The 15,854-nt window shown below is 58.7% G+C and overlaps 5 protein-coding genes across 5 annotated transcripts; 2 read left to right on the top strand and 3 right to left on the bottom strand.

The window, feature by feature from the left end:
* Nucleotides 1-466: 466 nt before the first annotated feature.
* On the top strand, nt 467-2,577 carry EsH8_VIII_000326 (tryptophan--tRNA ligase WRS1; the record flags this gene model as incomplete). Its single annotated transcript, XM_083269368.1, has 11 exons — nt 467-574; nt 653-691; nt 777-954; nt 1,060-1,154; nt 1,212-1,227; nt 1,281-1,356; nt 1,406-1,480; nt 1,538-1,743; nt 1,794-2,039; nt 2,100-2,211; nt 2,277-2,577. 11 exons carry the CDS (start codon nt 467-469, stop codon nt 2,575-2,577), a joined length of 1,452 nt encoding a protein of 483 aa, XP_083129136.1.
* Nucleotides 2,578-2,897: 320 nt separating this feature from the next.
* EsH8_VIII_000325 (SDR family NAD(P)-dependent oxidoreductase) lies at nt 2,898-3,737 on the bottom strand (the record flags this gene model as incomplete). The annotated part of the gene is made up of 2 exons (XM_083269367.1): nt 2,898-3,572; nt 3,642-3,737. The coding sequence occupies 2 exons, from the start codon at nt 3,735-3,737 to the stop codon at nt 2,898-2,900; spliced, it is 771 nt and encodes a 256-aa protein (XP_083129135.1).
* A 1,610-nt stretch (nt 3,738-5,347) lies between these two features.
* Nucleotides 5,348-6,505, bottom strand: EsH8_VIII_000324 (uncharacterized protein; the record flags this gene model as incomplete). The annotated part of the gene is made up of 3 exons (XM_083269366.1): nt 5,348-5,464; nt 5,547-6,173; nt 6,395-6,505. The coding sequence occupies 3 exons, from the start codon at nt 6,503-6,505 to the stop codon at nt 5,348-5,350; spliced, it is 855 nt and encodes a 284-aa protein (XP_083129134.1).
* Nucleotides 6,506-7,666: 1,161 nt separating this feature from the next.
* On the top strand, nt 7,667-8,672 carry EsH8_VIII_000323 (haloacid dehalogenase superfamily protein; the record flags this gene model as incomplete). Its single annotated transcript, XM_083269365.1, has 2 exons — nt 7,667-7,683; nt 7,757-8,672. The coding sequence occupies 2 exons, from the start codon at nt 7,667-7,669 to the stop codon at nt 8,670-8,672; spliced, it is 933 nt and encodes a 310-aa protein (XP_083129133.1).
* A 1,146-nt stretch (nt 8,673-9,818) lies between these two features.
* EsH8_VIII_000322 (fungal specific transcription factor domain-containing protein) lies at nt 9,819-12,735 on the bottom strand (the record flags this gene model as incomplete). The annotated part of the gene is made up of 5 exons (XM_083269364.1): nt 9,819-10,434; nt 10,535-11,948; nt 12,037-12,079; nt 12,212-12,653; nt 12,695-12,735. 5 exons carry the CDS (start codon nt 12,733-12,735, stop codon nt 9,819-9,821), a joined length of 2,556 nt encoding a protein of 851 aa, XP_083129132.1.
* Between the last annotated feature and the right edge of the window lie 3,119 nt (nt 12,736-15,854).

Genomic DNA, 15,854 nt, shown 5'->3' with positions numbered 1-15,854 from the left:
TCGAGTGCTCGTTACTCATTACTGGACCGAGAGTCCTCGGGAATGGACCCTTTGATTGCCCTAAAGATGTGATGAAATCTGTACTTGCTTGAAGCAGAGGTGCCTCCCTTGGACCTCCTTAGCGTCTGAAACCCCCGCCTACACGGCCTAGTGGTACATGGGACTATGCGAAATGGTGTCGTTTGTGCTGGATTCTCCTAGTGACTCACCGAGCTCTCACCGAGACTCACGCGTCCCAAGCTCGGTGTATGCGGGGTAGCGGGGTACCCACCGAGCTTTAGCCGCTCCCACACCCCTCACCCCTCCATTGACTCACCTTTTTCGGGAAATTTGGCCAGAAAGCTCCGTTCCCCCCTAAGCCACCGAGCCCCGCGAGAGTCATAACTGAACCATTGACTTCCGGCTACGACTCACTCCCGTTTCCTCCTCCTTACCGAGCACGCTACACCCCCCCCAACCGACCACAATGGCTTCCGCACCCGAAGCGCCGACCACGTCCGTCCCCGCCGAAGCCGTCGGCGATGCGCCCGCCTCCGGCGGCCAGAAGGTCGACCCCTGGAACGTGTCCGGCGAGGTGGGTTCGCTCTGGCATCGCGCCGTTCAATCGACGAGGCGGAGGGGGCACATGGGCTAACACGCGTGGGGAAAATAGGTTGGCTCGGACGGCAAGGTCAAGGCGATTGACTACAAGGTTCGAAACCCCCCATCCCCTCTTTGGTCTCTGGAGGACGATTGGCAAGTCGGTGTGCTGACTGGAGGGGCTTCTTCCCGAATAGAAAATTGTCGACGAGTTCGGGACGAAGCTGATTGAGGATGCCCTCCTCGAGCGCTTCGAGCGCGTGACCGGCCACAAGCCTCACCACTTCATGCGCCGCCAGATTGTCTTCTCTCACCGTGACCTCGATCTCATCCTCGACCGCTACGAGAAGAAGCAGCCCTTCTTCATTTACACTGGTGCGTATTCTCAGGAATATCTCCAGAGTTAGAGGGGGGGGGGGACGAAAACAGGGGAAGGAGTGGAGGGTGTAGGATGAACTGAGCTGACGAGGTGTTGCGTAGGACGTGGACCGAGTTCTGACAGCATGCACATTGGCCACGCCATCCCGTTCCAGTTCACGAAGTGGTTGTCCGATGTTCTCGATGCGCCGCTTGTGGTATGTCGTCCTGGAGGCTTTTTAAAACACGGGGCTTGGTCGCTAACTTGAGTACAGATCATGATGACTGATGGTGAGAAACCCAATCTCGCCCCGGGGAGCGTATGGCTAACGGGAGGTTCGCAGACGAGAAGTTCCTGTTCTCCGAGAAGAGAACCGTCGAGGAGGTCCAGCACTACACAAGAGAGAACGCCAAGGACATGTGAGTGCGAAAAGGTCGAGGGAGGGTTGGGTATTCTGACATCTCGCAGCATTGCCATTGGCTTCAACCCCGAGCGGACCTTCATCTTCTCCGACTACGACTACATGGGCGGCCCCTTCTACAAGTCAGTCCGCCCTTGAACATTGTGCCTGTCAAATGGGAAGCTGACACCTCGCGACAGGAACATCACCCGTGTGGCCAAGAGAATCACCGTCAACACCGCCAAGGCCGTCTTCGGCTTCGACGACAGCTCCAACATTGGCAAGGTCCACTTCGCCAGCATCCAAGCCAGCTCTGCCTTTGCCAACTCCTTCCCTCACATCTTTGGCGAGGACGAGGAGAAGACGACACAGATCCCCTGCCTCATTCCGTGTGCCATTGACCAGGGTGCGTCTCTCCGCCCCCCTATTGAAAGTCTTCGACTAACAAGAAGATAGACCCCTATTTCCGCGTGACGAGAGACTGCGCCGCCGGCCTGCGCTACGCAAAGCCCTCGCTGATCCACTGCCGCTTCCTCGACGCCCTCCAGGGCCCCGGCTCCAAGATGTCCGCCTCAATTGAGTCAAGCGCCATCTTCATGAACGACAGCCCCAAGAAGATCCAGAACAAGATGAACAAGTACGCTTTCAGCGGTGGCAAGGATACGGCCGAGCAGCAGCGCGCCGAGGGCGCCGACCCCGATGGTAGGGACAAGATTGTTTCCAAGGAGCGGTATGGGATATGGCGCTAACTTGTTGATGCAGTCGACGTCAGCTACCAATACCTCCGCTTCTTCCTCGAAGACGATGTGGAGCTCGCCAAGATCCGCGAGGACTACCGCACAGGACAGTTGCTCACTGGTGAGATCAAGAAGAGGTCGGTCCCATCCACACATGTGACACCCTTTCAGATAAGCACTCTGAGACTAACGGAATACACAGATGCGCCGAGGAGCTGGCCAAGTTCTGCACCGGGTTCCAGGAGAGGAGGGCCAAGGTCGACGAGAGCACCGTCGACCTGTTCATGTCCAGGAGACCGCTTGTCTGGGGCAGCTCCGAGATGCTCAACTCCCTGCCCATTCGCGAGAACACCGCCGCGGGCGCCGAGGCCGCCGAGGGTGGCGACGGCAAGCTGACCAAGAACCAGCTCAAGAAGCTGGAGAAGCAGAAGCAGATTGACGAGAAGAAGGCGGCCAAGGCGAAGGAGAAGGAGGCTGCCAAGGCTGCCGCCGATGGTGCTTAAAACAAAAGACTACACAAGTGAGGAAGAGAAATAATACCCATACGAACAAGACTTGTTGATGTTGCGGACGATTCCGTCACCTGTTGAAACATGCTGATGCTACATGTGCGGCTTCCGCTATGGCTGCTTGATTACATTGCCGACATGGAGAGTGAGTTTTGATATCCGTATCCCTGCGGTACATTCATGAGGAAAGTAAAGAACAAGGATTTTATTTTCCATTTTTACTCTTGTTTCCCCAGGTCAGTAGACCAACAGAAAACCCCATCATGCCACCCATGCGTGTAGGGGATAACGAGGGTTCGTTGAAGCTCGCCTCCTCAATACATTGCCGAGCCACCGCTGGCAGAGATGACCTGCCCACTGACCCACGAGCTATCGGGCGAGGCCAGCCACGCGACGATCTTTGCGACCTCCTCGACCGTGCCGAAGCGGTTCTGCACGGGCGTCTGCTTCTTCTGCATCTCGACGAGGTCGCGGGGGATGTTGTCGAGCATCTCGCTCTGCACGGGCCCGGGGGCGACGCAGTTGACGGTGGTGCCGTTGGCGCCGAGCTCGGCGGCCCAGACGCGCGTGAGGCCCTCGATCGCGGCCTTTGACGAGAAGTAGAGGCTCATGCCGGGGTATCCCATGCGGCCGCCGACGGAGCCGACGTTGACGATGCGGGCGCCCTCGGCGGCGAGGCGCGGGCGCAGGGCCTGGGTCAGCAGCAGCGGGGCGCGCACGTTGACGTCGTAGACGGCGGCGAACTTGTCCGTCGTGATGGCGCCGAGCGGCGCGTTGATCTCGGCCGCGGCGTTGTTGACGAGGATGTCGACGCGGGAGTCCGGGCCGCGCCAGGCGTCGAGGGCGGCGAGGACGGCGGCCGGCGCGGACGCCGAGGAGAGGTCCGCCTTGCACGCCGCGGCGGAGGGCTTGTGCGGGAGGGCGGTGATTTGGGCGATGAGGTCGTCGACTTTGGCGGCGCTCGAGGGGGAGGTGTAGAGGAGCATTACCTGCGGGGGTTTGCGTGTTAGTTGGAGGGGGGTTCAATGTGGAGATGGAGGTGGGAGGGGGAGGTTTACGGATGCGCCTTGACGGGCTAGTTCGAGGGCCATGCCGGCGCCGAGGCCGCGGGATGCTCCGGTGACGATTGCCGTCTTTCCGTCGAGGGGTGCCATGTTGGTGCTGGTGTGCGTGTGCGTGAGGTGGACGTTGAGAGAGAGGGTTGTTGTGGTGGAAGACTTGGATGGCTTTGGAGAGCTGGGGAAGGAGCCTGATACGGGCGGTCACTCAACGTCTTTAAATCGGCAAAGAAGCGACACGATCTATCTGGACTCGGAGTTTACGGATTTGGAGAAGGGGGGAAAAAACAGGCTTGTTTGCATTTATCGTCTTGGGCGTTGCTTGTCCCGTTCCCACCACTGGGCTTGCATGTAAGTGGGCGTACCCGGGCCTTTGTTGACGTGGGTGGTGCTGGCGATCCGGGGAGGGATCGTCCCCCACCCTTTGGTAAACGCCGACCGAGGGGGCGAGTTTATCTCCTACGCGCCTTCCCTGGTCCTTCGGCGATTGAGTGGATGGAGGAGCCGTTCCAAACGGAGGGTCGGGTCGGGTGAGGGGTCTGCGAAACGATAGGGATTCGTCTGCCTGGAGCTGTCCTTGGCTGACAGTGCTACTTTGGCTGCTGATGCGGTGCAACCATGACGGTTGGTCTACATGTTATTGCCAAACTCGGGCGTGTCGTCATGCTTACCGATACGTGCGGATAGGTTGCTCGAGTGCGACGCTGCTTGGCGCAGCTTACTGCACCGGCCACCGGCCGGATGCGCCCCACATACGGGCGCGTCCGGGAGGGGTCCGGACACGTTCGGGCGGGCCGGGGCGTGGGAGCCTGCTCTCCCGCTTCCCCACCACCCCGTCGCTGGCAGCCAGGTGAAAACATACGTGATACACACACTGGCTACGCCGAAGCCTCGCCATTGTTATTTTTTTCTCTACAAGCCCAAAACGAGATCGCAGCCAGAAATGACGACTGCATACATGCTCGGCCACCTCTAGTTCATTGCTTGTCCTTTGAAGCTTTACATCTTCGAATGGTATTGGTCGCCGGCTGCTGCTGGAGGCCCCCCTGCCAACCCCTCGCGGGCCATTTCCACACTAGTCTCCGCATGCCGACATGTTCTCCCTCTCGCCCGCCCCTTTGGACGAAAGGTGGAACCTGATATATAACCAAGCCATCGATGTGTCGATCTGCGTCCAGCGCATACCGCATGCTCTATATGCGTATACCCATATCCGTATGTTCTATATCCGCCGGGTACCTTGGGCCCATTCAGTACTTTATGAGCCCACAAGGTTTTATGAACCTACAACGCATCATGCACTTGACTCACTTGGCTGTAGAATGCACTTGAGGAGTATAGCTCACTTGAAGTGACCAACAACTAATAACAGGCCTCGATAAGAATAGCAATCTACAATCGACCATCAACATGACATCCGAAACGCACTTCCAGTCGATTGCCCATGACGTCGATCTGGAATTCAGCCCGGTGTACGTTATAATGATATTAAAGTTGCAGGCAAATATAGTAAACCTTGGTAAAGCGGCCAAACTCTATGGCTAGGTCTATGTATATGAGTGAGAGACGCATGGTCTATGGAGGTGATGAGTTTGGTGCCCGAAATTGACTGTTATTAATGCTGACTTCCGAGGTTTCCACCAGTACCGTACTTCACATGATTTATCGCATCTGAAGAGACCGACGGACGAAGGTAGAGCCCATGTCTATTCTTTGCCCTGGCCCTGGTTGAAGTTCATCGAGTAGCCGCCCGTCTTCTCGTCCTTGACCATCTGGAAGTTGTCCGTGCTCAGGCCAAAGGGCTTGAGGATGCCGTTGCCCAGCTAGCAACACACGAACACGTATTAGCCGCCAGAAAACCACCCTGGGGGGAAACAAGGGAGGGAAGGGGGACATTCAACATACGTCTTTGAGCTTGCCCCACATCTCGGCCGTCTCGGCGTCCTGCGCGGCCTTGGTCCGCGGCGGCAGCACGCGCAACTGCGTCTGGACGATCTTGCGGTCGGCGGGGGCCAGGTTGGGCATCTTGGACAGCGTCTTGTAGTCCTCCTCGGCGCCGGCGAGGTTCTGCCACCCGCCCTCCTCGCTCCGGGCCCGCGCCCTCCGCATCAGCGCCTTGGCCCGGATGCGCAGGACGTCGTCGGCGCGCTTCCGGCGGGCGAGCTCCTCCAAGTCCTCTCCCGGGGGCGGGGCGGGGGCGGCTGTGGCGGCGCCGGAGCTGATGATTTCATCCTCGACGTCTTCTTCCTCGGCCTTGAGCTTGTCGCGGCGCTCCTGCTCGAGGGCAGCCTCCTTCTCGATGCGGTCCAGGCCGCTGACGGCGGCGGTGGCGCTGGAGATGGCGTCCTTCCACTGCTCGAGCTTTAGGTGGCAGACGGAGATGTTGGAGCGCAGGACGGCGAGCTCGTAGTCCAGGTAGTTGGGGCAGGAGGCGACGGCCTCGTCGTACTTGGTGATGGCCTCATCGTACTTTGACGAGGAGAAAAGGGCGTTGGCCTCGGTCTTGCTGGCGTTGGACTCGGCCAGGAGGGACTGGGTTGATGTTAGTGAGGAAGCTTAACAGGGGAGCAGGTGGCGGCGGCGGCAGCGCGTTCTCATTCGGCCCCATTATGAGCTCGCCGTATCCAGCCCGAAGTCTCTCATCCTAGCTGTATGAGAAGCTTTGGACGACGGCTCAATGGCGCAAACATGGCGCGATGAAATCCCGAGCAATGAGATGCTCACGAAGGGACTGTGGGAGGTGTGCAGCTTACCGCCTCTTCTTCAGGCGAGAATTTCTCTTGCACCTGGTCCTCTGCCTCCTCTTCCTTGACCTTGACCGACTTGTCACCGGCCTTGGCCTGAGGCTCCTCCTTGGGCGGCATGGTGAATTTCTGAAATGGGGGGGTGGGTTGAAGTGAAGTGCAGTCCGGATAAGTCTCAGCCGCCGGTCAGGGCAAAATCTCGGGCTGAGTCAAAGTGGACGGTGCAGGCGACGAAGATGTCGTCACTGTCTCGCGTCCCCACGTGGGATGGGCGCCTCGGTGGGACGTTGAGGCTGTTCACATGTTCCTTGGGGGGGCGTCGAAGCCACTAAACCGCGTTGCGCTGGGCGGGCGGGCGGAGGATCTGATCTGGAACTTCAGCGGCTTCGGACCCCGCTGTAGGGGGCAGCTTTTTCGGGGTCTCTCAGCAACTGCGTGGCACCAAGACCAATCAAACGGCCACGCTAGCTGCCTGTACAGTGTGCGCCACCTTTCAGGAGGTGCTTGAGGTCCTCCGGAGTGTGTCTCTTCTCAGTGACTTTAAAGTAGGTATCTTGCTCGGGGGGGTTCCCATGATTTATCCATGTGGCCCTGTTTGGGTCCAATGGAAACGCCGGTTTTCCCTTCATGTCCAAGTTGCGTAGTTTTTGTTAATACACAAGGCTGTTAGTCTAAAACTGTATAACGTAATTATTGTCCAATGGCTGACACGACACGGCGCCTTATCTCGTGTTACAGTGACGCAGAAAATACTTTACTGTTCAGCGAAAGGAAGGCGTACCCCTCTACCCCACCTTCCGTCCCTGAACTTTTTTTATTTCTTTTTTTACCGTCAGGCAAGAGGAGCAGGAGCTGGAGCTGGACAACCCCTCTATCGATCGGCGCCTTCCGCTTCCGATTTCACCCCGCCGTGCCAGTTCCTGTCGCAACAGCACCCTCCCCTGCCGGGCTGGGCGCCTGGCCTCGTTCGAGTCACGCCTTGTCCCTTCCCTCAGTCTAATTCACTATTCTTACCTTCTCAATACTAGAAGGAACAAAGGGCCGTTCTTGTCCTCTATAAAACCTTAGCCTCCTTACCCCACCAAGGAAACTTCTCCCACCCAATACCTGACTTTGCATACTCCCTCCTCCCCCAAGGACCAACATCCCTTCTCCATTGCCTCTCCACCCCTCCTTCAACACTTGCTGTTGCCCTTCTTCAAGACAAGACTTCGGACCGCCTTTCTCTCGGTCGTATAATCCCCAACAGACTTACCCTTTCGTCTTGACGACTTCATCACAATGGCTTCCCGCACCGAGTAAGTCCGGCCAACCTCCCCTCCCCTGATGCTGCCACACCGCGGCAATTGACTAACTGTTGCGCCTCTCCAGCTTCCCCCCCATTCGGGCCTGCCTCTTTGACATGGACGGCCTCCTCCTCGATACTGAAGACCTCTACACCGCGTGCATCAATGCCGTCCTCGAGCAGTACGGCCGCCCCCTCCTCCCCTGGTCCATCAAGGCCAAGCTCCAAGGCCGCCCCGGTCCTGAGTCGACCCGAATCTTCCGCGAGTGGGCTCAGCTCCCCATCGACCAGGATGAGTACATCGCGAAGCTCTCCGCCCTCCAGCGCCAGCTCTTCCCCACCACCAAGGCCCTCCCCGGCGTTCCCCAGCTCCTCCAGAACCTGGGCCGCACCCGCTACTGGGACCTGAAGCCCGCCAACGGCGCCGACAAGGACCCCCACCGCGTCCACATCGCCCTGGCCACCTCCTCCCACGAGGCCAACTTCAAGCTCAAGTCGGACCACCTGACGGAGCTCTTCTCCGTCTTCCCCACCCAGCGCCGCGTCCTCGGCGACGACACGCGCATTGCCCCCGGCCGCGGCAAGCCCAACCCCGACATCTTCCTCCTGGCCCTCAAGACCATCAACGACTCTCTGACCGAGGGCGAGAAGCCCATCACCCCCGAGGAGTGCCTCGTCTTCGAGGACTCCGTCCCCGGTGTCGAGGCCGGCCGCCGCGCAGGCATGCGCGTCATCTGGTGCCCCCACAACGGCCTTCTCAACGAGTACGCTGGCCGCGAGAAGGAGGTTCTTGCTGGCCGCACCGGCGAGGCTGGCAATGTCGACATGCACCAGGTCGGCGAGATCGACGACGGCTGGGCCGAGTACCTGCCCTCCCTCGAGGACTTCCCCTACGGAAAGTTCGGCATGGTCATCCCCCCCGTCGAGGTTGACAACGAGTCCTTTATGAAGGAGAACGTCGGTGACGTTCTCGTCGACGAGACCAAGAAGTCCTCCGCCTAAGTTAATGGACGAGCATCTTTGGAAACCGGCTTTGGAAATACGCGCCAAAGCTTGGTTTACTTTCTCGAGCGCTTTTACTTTTACTGAGCATTTTCACGAGAAAACGGCTATAGATGGGATATGGGTTCACGACGACTGACGAACGGGGTAGATGTGTAGGATCTTTACGGTCCTGGGGGCAGAGGCACAGATTGTCTTGTGCGCCAGACAGCACTAGACCTTTTTGACTTGTTTTTGCGATCAAGAAAAAAAAGCATCAGCATTGCGATAGATTCCTGCATTAGAAGAAAGCAGGCAAATAACCACCCGCCCCCCAAAAAAGATGATACCAGTTATGCATAGACACAACAACCTTTGTCCCGAGTCCCAATTTTCGTGAAAAACACAAGATACAAAACAATGATGAGAGAAATCAACAACCCAATCCAATCCCTATCCCTGTCCACGTTGGCAGGTAGTAACAAAAATAAAAAGGTATCATGGTATCGATACTCTTTGCAGAGCATTTGTCTCCCACAAGAGTCCTCTCTTAGATGCTCGACACGGGTCCATCGCTTGACCCGTCCATATATCCCCCCGCCCCCTTTCTTATCGATTGCCTGAACGCCACATCATTTCCCCCCTCCCCTCTCCTCTAGAAGCTCTAGAGGAGATGAACAAAAATGGGCAGGGAGAGGGGAGCAATAAATTGACCAAGAGCCCGACCACCCGCCATATTCTCTCTGTCGCTTTCTTTCTCTCTCTTTTCGCCGCGATGCTTTCCCGGCCGTCCTGTTTTAACAAAAGTCGAAAGACTGGGGAAAAAAGGGAGGGGGGGGTTGTGTGTGGTGGTGGTGGTGTTGGTACGTAGTCGTGACCCGGCAAACCAGTGCCGATTCCCCCCTTTCCCTTTTATCCCTCCTCTTCGTCCCTTGATTGCCAGCCAGTATTTCTCTCTCTCTTTTATTGATAAGAAAAGAGGAACAAAGGAAAATAAAGGGGACCCATCTCCCCATTTCCTTGTTGTGAAAAGTATTATATATATAGGGCAGTTCCGTCATGTCCTCGAGATATCGAAATAAAATAACAAGTAAGAGGATGTAAAACGAAGAGATGGGAGGAAGGCAAGGTCCGAGCCGTGAAAGAAGATGGAGGCGACGGCCCCAATCATAGGAAGGTCTGCGAGTTGTAAGAGTTCGACCGGTTCGGCGGCTCGTACCAGTTCTGGTAGGGGTGGTTCGGCAGGCTAAAGTCGGCGAACGACAGCGGGTTCACCAGCGCCTTCATCGGCGCCGCCGACGCGCCCGACGACCCAGGGGCGGGCGCCGAGGACGTGGCCATCGCGGGCGGGTTCCCGGGCGGGCCAGACCGGGCGTATGACGACGACGAGTTCCCCCTGGGATCGCCGCCGGCGGCACCGGGCACCGCGGCGTGGGACGGCGTGGGGCTGCGCCAGCCCCACGCCTTCTTGAGCTCGCTGTGGATCTTGCCCAGCCGCCAGCCGCTCTCGGCGTGGATCTTGTCGAGGATCTCGAGCACCTCCTCCTGCTCGCGCGGGTCGGTGAGGACGGCCGAGGCGATGGCCAGGGAGCGGATGGCGACCGAGGCGACGCCGCGGTCCTTCGTGTGCGCGACAATGCCGCAGACCTGGTGCGCGTGGTGGAGCTGCAGCGCGCGCATCTCCTCCGACGCCTTGCCCGGCTCCATGGGGTTCGTCTGGGCGAGGAGGCACTGCGCCGTGTGGTAGAAGAGTCGGCCTATGATGGCGGCGCGCTTGACGAGCCTGTGCAGTTCACACGAGGTGTTAGAAAAAGCAAAAGAAACGTAAGGGTAGGGGGAATGAGGAGGTGATGTAAAGGCTGGAGCGCAGAAAAAAAACTTACCAAACGTTCGGGAAAGCGGACTTGGAGTTGGTCTGCGAGGGGTAGAGGTAGCCAAAGGGGTGCATCGTCCTCGGGCAGGCGTTGTTCCACCTGTCGCACAGCCTCTTGAGGTCCTGCCACTGCGAGAGCCGGTTGCCCAGGCGGATCTGCTCGTCGTGCGGGCTCGGCTCCTGGAACCGCGGGATGGTGGCGCGGAAGTTTGCAATCTTGGCCACAATGTACAGGATCCGGTGCACCCACAGCTCCTCCTGGCCGAAGCCGTCTCCCGACGACGACGCGGCCCTCGCCGCGGCGCTGCAGTCCGTCGCAAAGTCCATGTCGAGCCCCCACTGGTCCGGGTCCCACGACGTCTGCCAGTTGAAGGCCAGGCACGACAGCACCTCCATGCCGATGTTGAGCCAGAAGCACGCGGCGCCGATGCCCGCCGACCTGGCGTCCCACTTGCACTCGCGGATCAGCGCGCGGGCGCCCGCGATGTGGTTCATGCGCTGCGCGGGCTTCTCGGACATGATCTCGTAGACGTTGAGGACGACGGCCGTGGTGGCGCACTCGCCCGTGTTGCGGTCCGGATTCTGCAGGCTGCGCAGGAGCTGCGTCGTGGCCGTGTCGTAGTAGAAGAGGGCCTTGTCGTCCTGGTACGCCGGATTGATGAGCGTCAGGTGCTTGACGCCGCAGGCGAGGAAGGCGTTGAGGAGCATGGGCGACTTCAGGGAGTGGTAGGGGATGAGGCGGGAGAAGTGCTTCTCCTTGTCCAGGGAGTCCATCCAGACGCCGACCTCCTCGACGAAGACCTGCATGTACAGGATCTCCTCGGGCGAGTTGAGGTACTCCCTCTCCCCGGCGGTGGCCTTCTCGCTCGGCGGCGGGGTCATCATGCCGTCCGGCGCGAGGGGGTTGGCGGCGACGCTGTTGTGGCGGTAGCTGGGAGGCGGCGCGGTGGGCTGGGGCACGATGGACGCGGCGCTCGATGCGTCGCTGTCCCGGTGGACATGGCTGCGGTTGGCGGGGTCGCGGTACGAGGCGAAGTGCTCGTGCAGGCCGTAGGGGTGAGATGCTGCGTGGGCCGAGTTCTGGGGCGTGAGGTAGGCGGATTCGCTCTCGCGGCGCGGGTACATGGTCTCGACTGGCCGCGGCTCAGGGCGGCTGGGCGGGTAGCTGTACATTGGCGGCGGCGGCGGAGGGTGGTGATGCAGATGGCTCCTGGGTGATACTGAGGCATCCGGGCCGCTCGCTCGCGCGTGCGGGAGAAGATGGCCCTGGTGCCGAAGAGTAGGCTCCAGATGGCTTGTCGGATGCCTGGGAGCGACGGCTGCGGCGGCGGCGGCGGCAGCAATTTGCCTGTCAAGATGAGCGTAGCGCCCAAGCCCGCCAACGTATTCCGAGGCGATCTGTCTCGATTCATCCTGGAATTGAACTGGAGCGGAGTCGCGTTAGCATCGCCGGGTTCCTCCTTCAAACCCCGAAACCAAGATTTTTTCATCTGTGAGCTCTTATGAACTTACCTGACCACTCCACCGTCGGCGGCATGTACGGCGGTTTCTTCACCTGCACGTCTATAAAATTTAGCCGTACGCCGCGTTTGCAATCTCGATTGCTTTTCCGGCAATTTAGACAGTCCGGTAACCCTTCATCGCATTTTAGATGCCGTTCTCTACACGTTAGACACCCCGTTCTCACTCGTTTCGATTTTGTGGCGGTTGCGGCGGCGGCGGCGGCCGGTTTCTGGGGAGACTTGGCGTTGACGATGAGGTCGCGCGAAGGAGTGAGTGAGTGAAGGCTCGCGCTCCGGCGGGGCGGGATGTGGGAGCTGGGCAAATTCATGTTGTGGTAGTGCTGGGGGTAGTGCTGCGGGTGGTCAAGGTACGAGGTCGAGGCTGAAGCTGAGTTGCTAGGGGTAGCCTCGGGGCCGAGGGTGAAGTCTGCGGTGAAGTCGGAGGAGAAGCCGAAGGAGAGGGAAGAGACCTGGTCGTCGTCGTCGTCAACCCCTAGGTAGGGATCGTGGGCGAAGTCGAGGGGCGGATGCTCGAAAGGGTGCAGCACCGCCGAACCAAGGCCAAAGCCTGGCACGAGGACGCCTGCAGAGGCGTCGTATGCCTCCAGGGCTACCGAAAGTCCGTCTCTGGCAGGTAGAGACGGAGGCTCAACGAGGGCTTGGAACACCCGGGCTGGGTGCTTGAGGCTGCGACGGCTGTCGTGGGCATGAACTGTTTATGAAAGTGGATGTGCGTGTGCGGCGAGCTGCTGTCGTGGGCGGGTTCTCTCTCACGATGAGAGTGAGAGGCGGCGAGAAGTGAGCGGCTAGCGAGCTCGGGATGCGGGACCTCTGGTCCTGTTAGAATGCTGGCTTTGGATATGCTAGATGTCGACTTGGGCGACTACGGCAACGAATAGACGGGATCGGAGGGCGGTCAAGGGTACGGCGCTGTGCGGACGTTGTTGGCCAGTAGCGGTCGGTGAGTGAGAGAGCGGAGAAGCGGTAGTGAGTGAAAAGTCGAGATGCAAAAGTCACTGATGTATTGGCTTGACTAGCGCAAAGATGGCGAAGTGTGAAGAGTGGTCCCTCGTTCAGGCGTAGCCGTTGGCTGGCAGTGGTGGAGGAGGAAGGGGGGGAGTGTTGGTGGTGGTGGGTGAGACTTTGTGGTCTGTTCTCGTGCCGCTAACGCCGTTTACATATGCAGGAATCCCGGGCCACGGTGTGTGGGCTGGGGACTGTGGAAGTCTGGGGCGCGTGGGTGGGCGCAACAGAGTTCTCGTTTCCCTATTTCGGGTGTCGTCTGCTATTATGTGCCTACTCGCTGGCGGCGGGGTTCAACCTGAGAATGCAAGACGTCGCTGGTGATTATTATGAGGCAGAGGGTGAAGAGTGAGTGCACAAGAACCGAATGGAGCAGAGTTGGATTCCTTTTCCCAGGTTAGGCCGGGCCGGACCAGGGTTGCTCCTGGGTTATGGTTGTGAGAATAGCGTCTAGCCAAGACAGCCCTGAATAAGGCGCGAACACGCGAATCCGTATGTCGCAGACGCAAGGCGAAGCCACAACCGAGTTTTTGATCAGCCAGGATGAACGAAGTCGTCGCCTCTTGGCTGCGGGATGTCCTGGCTTGTCGGCGCGAGTCGGCGATGGGATCTCGATAAGGTCTAGATGATGGAGGAGCGTTGTTCACTCCAAGAGCAAGAGGGGGGTAAGGCAGGCAGGCAATTGAAGCCGAGGGACGATTGAGCAACGCCGGTTCTCGGGACAAGTGGGCAGGAAAAAACGAGTCGGTCTTTGGCCGATAGGCGATGGACGTCGGAATTGAGTGAGTCCAGAACCTTTTTACAGGACGCAACAGGTCAAGCTCGGGGTCTTTTGGGGACGGGGGGCGTGAGTATTCCTTTCTCAGCGCACACTAAACGGCCTGTCTCTCATGCGCAAAGGTGTGTGGAGAGGCTGAGACTTGCGACGGAATGAGGCGGGTGGGTGGGAAACTGAGAGAGAGCGCGTGTGAGTGGGAGAGAGAGATGCGGAGTAACACTCCGCGCCCTACATAGGTAGTGGGAGGGAGAGACAATAGAAGAGAGATTCAGTTGACAAGCGGCGAGGGCGAAGGGGGGAGGGGTAGATGGCCAACGGTGGGTGTGTGGCTTGAACTGAAGAAAGGGGAGGGACAAAGAGAGACTCGGGAGACACCGGCAAAGTAGGACATGTGTGATGGGCGCACGCGGGGGCGTGTCCCGAGTCACCGTGACCAGGTTACTCACTTGATTTAGCACTCGTGTGGGATCTTCTAAAACCGGAGCGGTCCCTTTGATCCACTTTTTAAGATGGAAGAAGCGTTTGCCGATGGTGACAGATAGCGATTCTCTGGCTATAGGCATGCATCTGTTGATGATGTGGACTTGCTGGGGCGGCTTTGGAGAAGTTGTGGGCAATGCTGTTTAGTGTTGGTCATGTCGGAGGGGAAACAAAAGCAGCTATTTTCGTCGGCATGTTGCCGTGGTCCGATATGTTCCGTCGATGGCTCGCCAGGGCTGCTCGCGATATCCGCCCTCGGCGCCGTTTAGCCGTCAACCTGGTGGTTGCTCGCTCGAGAGGGACGTTTCTGTCAAGCTGAAGAGGAACAGGCCAGCCGATCAGTGATAACAGGCTCGCTGACATCAAACTCGAACATCGGCTCCCTCACCCGCTGTGTACTTTCTCTCTCTCCAATACCTTCCCCCCCTGCCACTGCACGGCAGTACACTTGAGCGACCGCCAGCTGAAGAGCCATGCCATAGCACTGACGAATAACGGGGAAACAGATCAGTCTGCGATCCATGTCCGAGACCCGCGTACCCCTCGGGCCAAACCACACACAGCCACGGTCCTCACCAATCACCGCTGTTGTCTCCTTCATGCATTCCCGCTCCCACATGCCCGTACCTTGCGCGGGAAGTGTTGCAGATCCGCCTTTCCGGGGTTCCAGGTGCCGCTAGAACTTACGCTCGAAGGGGCCAGGCAATGCCAAACCATCCATCACCACCGCTTTTGTGACAATGTCGAGGACAGAGGAGGGCGGCTTGGGCCCTGACATCCCCAGCCGTCCTGCATCGCCGTCCCAATTGCTTGCTCTTGTCAAATCGTTTCCTCTCAAAACTGCCGAGGTGACTATTCAGGCGGTCGAACAGTGCACCACGATCCGAAGGAACGTCATTTCCAGCTTCTGCTCGGAATCGGTCCCGAACACGTCGACCCCGGCCTGTGTCTCTTGTCTCCTGTCAAAGAGTTGCTCCGGCTTCTCTTGCTCCCCAGAACGACGCGCCATCTCCTTCCAGATTTAGCGGAACCATTGCCAGTGCGTTCCATGGTGCATGGTATCATCGTCCTGGAAGGGACTGCCGCCGAGAGTGCCATCATGGTTGCAAATACAAGAGCATGGGCTTGGCTTTCTCCTCTTCACACTCTCTCTTTGAGTAACTGACCCATCAAGAGCCAGCATCCGGCATCGTTCTTCTCCACAGGTGCTCATCACTTGCCAGGCCGCGCAATGACACCCTGGACCTCGTTCCGGGATGGGTTGCACTTGTATCGCCTTCTGATGCCCTCGCCTGTTCTTAGTACCGGTTCCTGTTGCAATTTTTGTTCCCATTGCGAACTTTGGAACTCGGCTGCGTTGGCATGTGTAATCGCGGAGCATCGAGTCTTTCTTTTGTTGACATGCACACCACGGGAGCTCCACCATCGCGCCAGACTCCCGATTATCTCATGTTCTCCCGGCCGAGTGTTTTGCCCCAGGCCGCTCGGGACGGTTTGATCGTCATGCCCCGGCGTACCCTTTTTACTGCCGGATTCGACTCTCCACA

Source organism: Colletotrichum jinshuiense, chromosome 8 (genome assembly GCF_051148585.1).
Source record: "Colletotrichum jinshuiense chromosome 8, complete sequence".
Lineage (NCBI taxonomy): Eukaryota > Fungi > Ascomycota > Sordariomycetes > Glomerellales > Glomerellaceae > Colletotrichum > Colletotrichum jinshuiense.
Note: the sequence above shows the minus strand (reverse complement) of the source record. Positions and strands in the feature narration are given on the sequence as shown.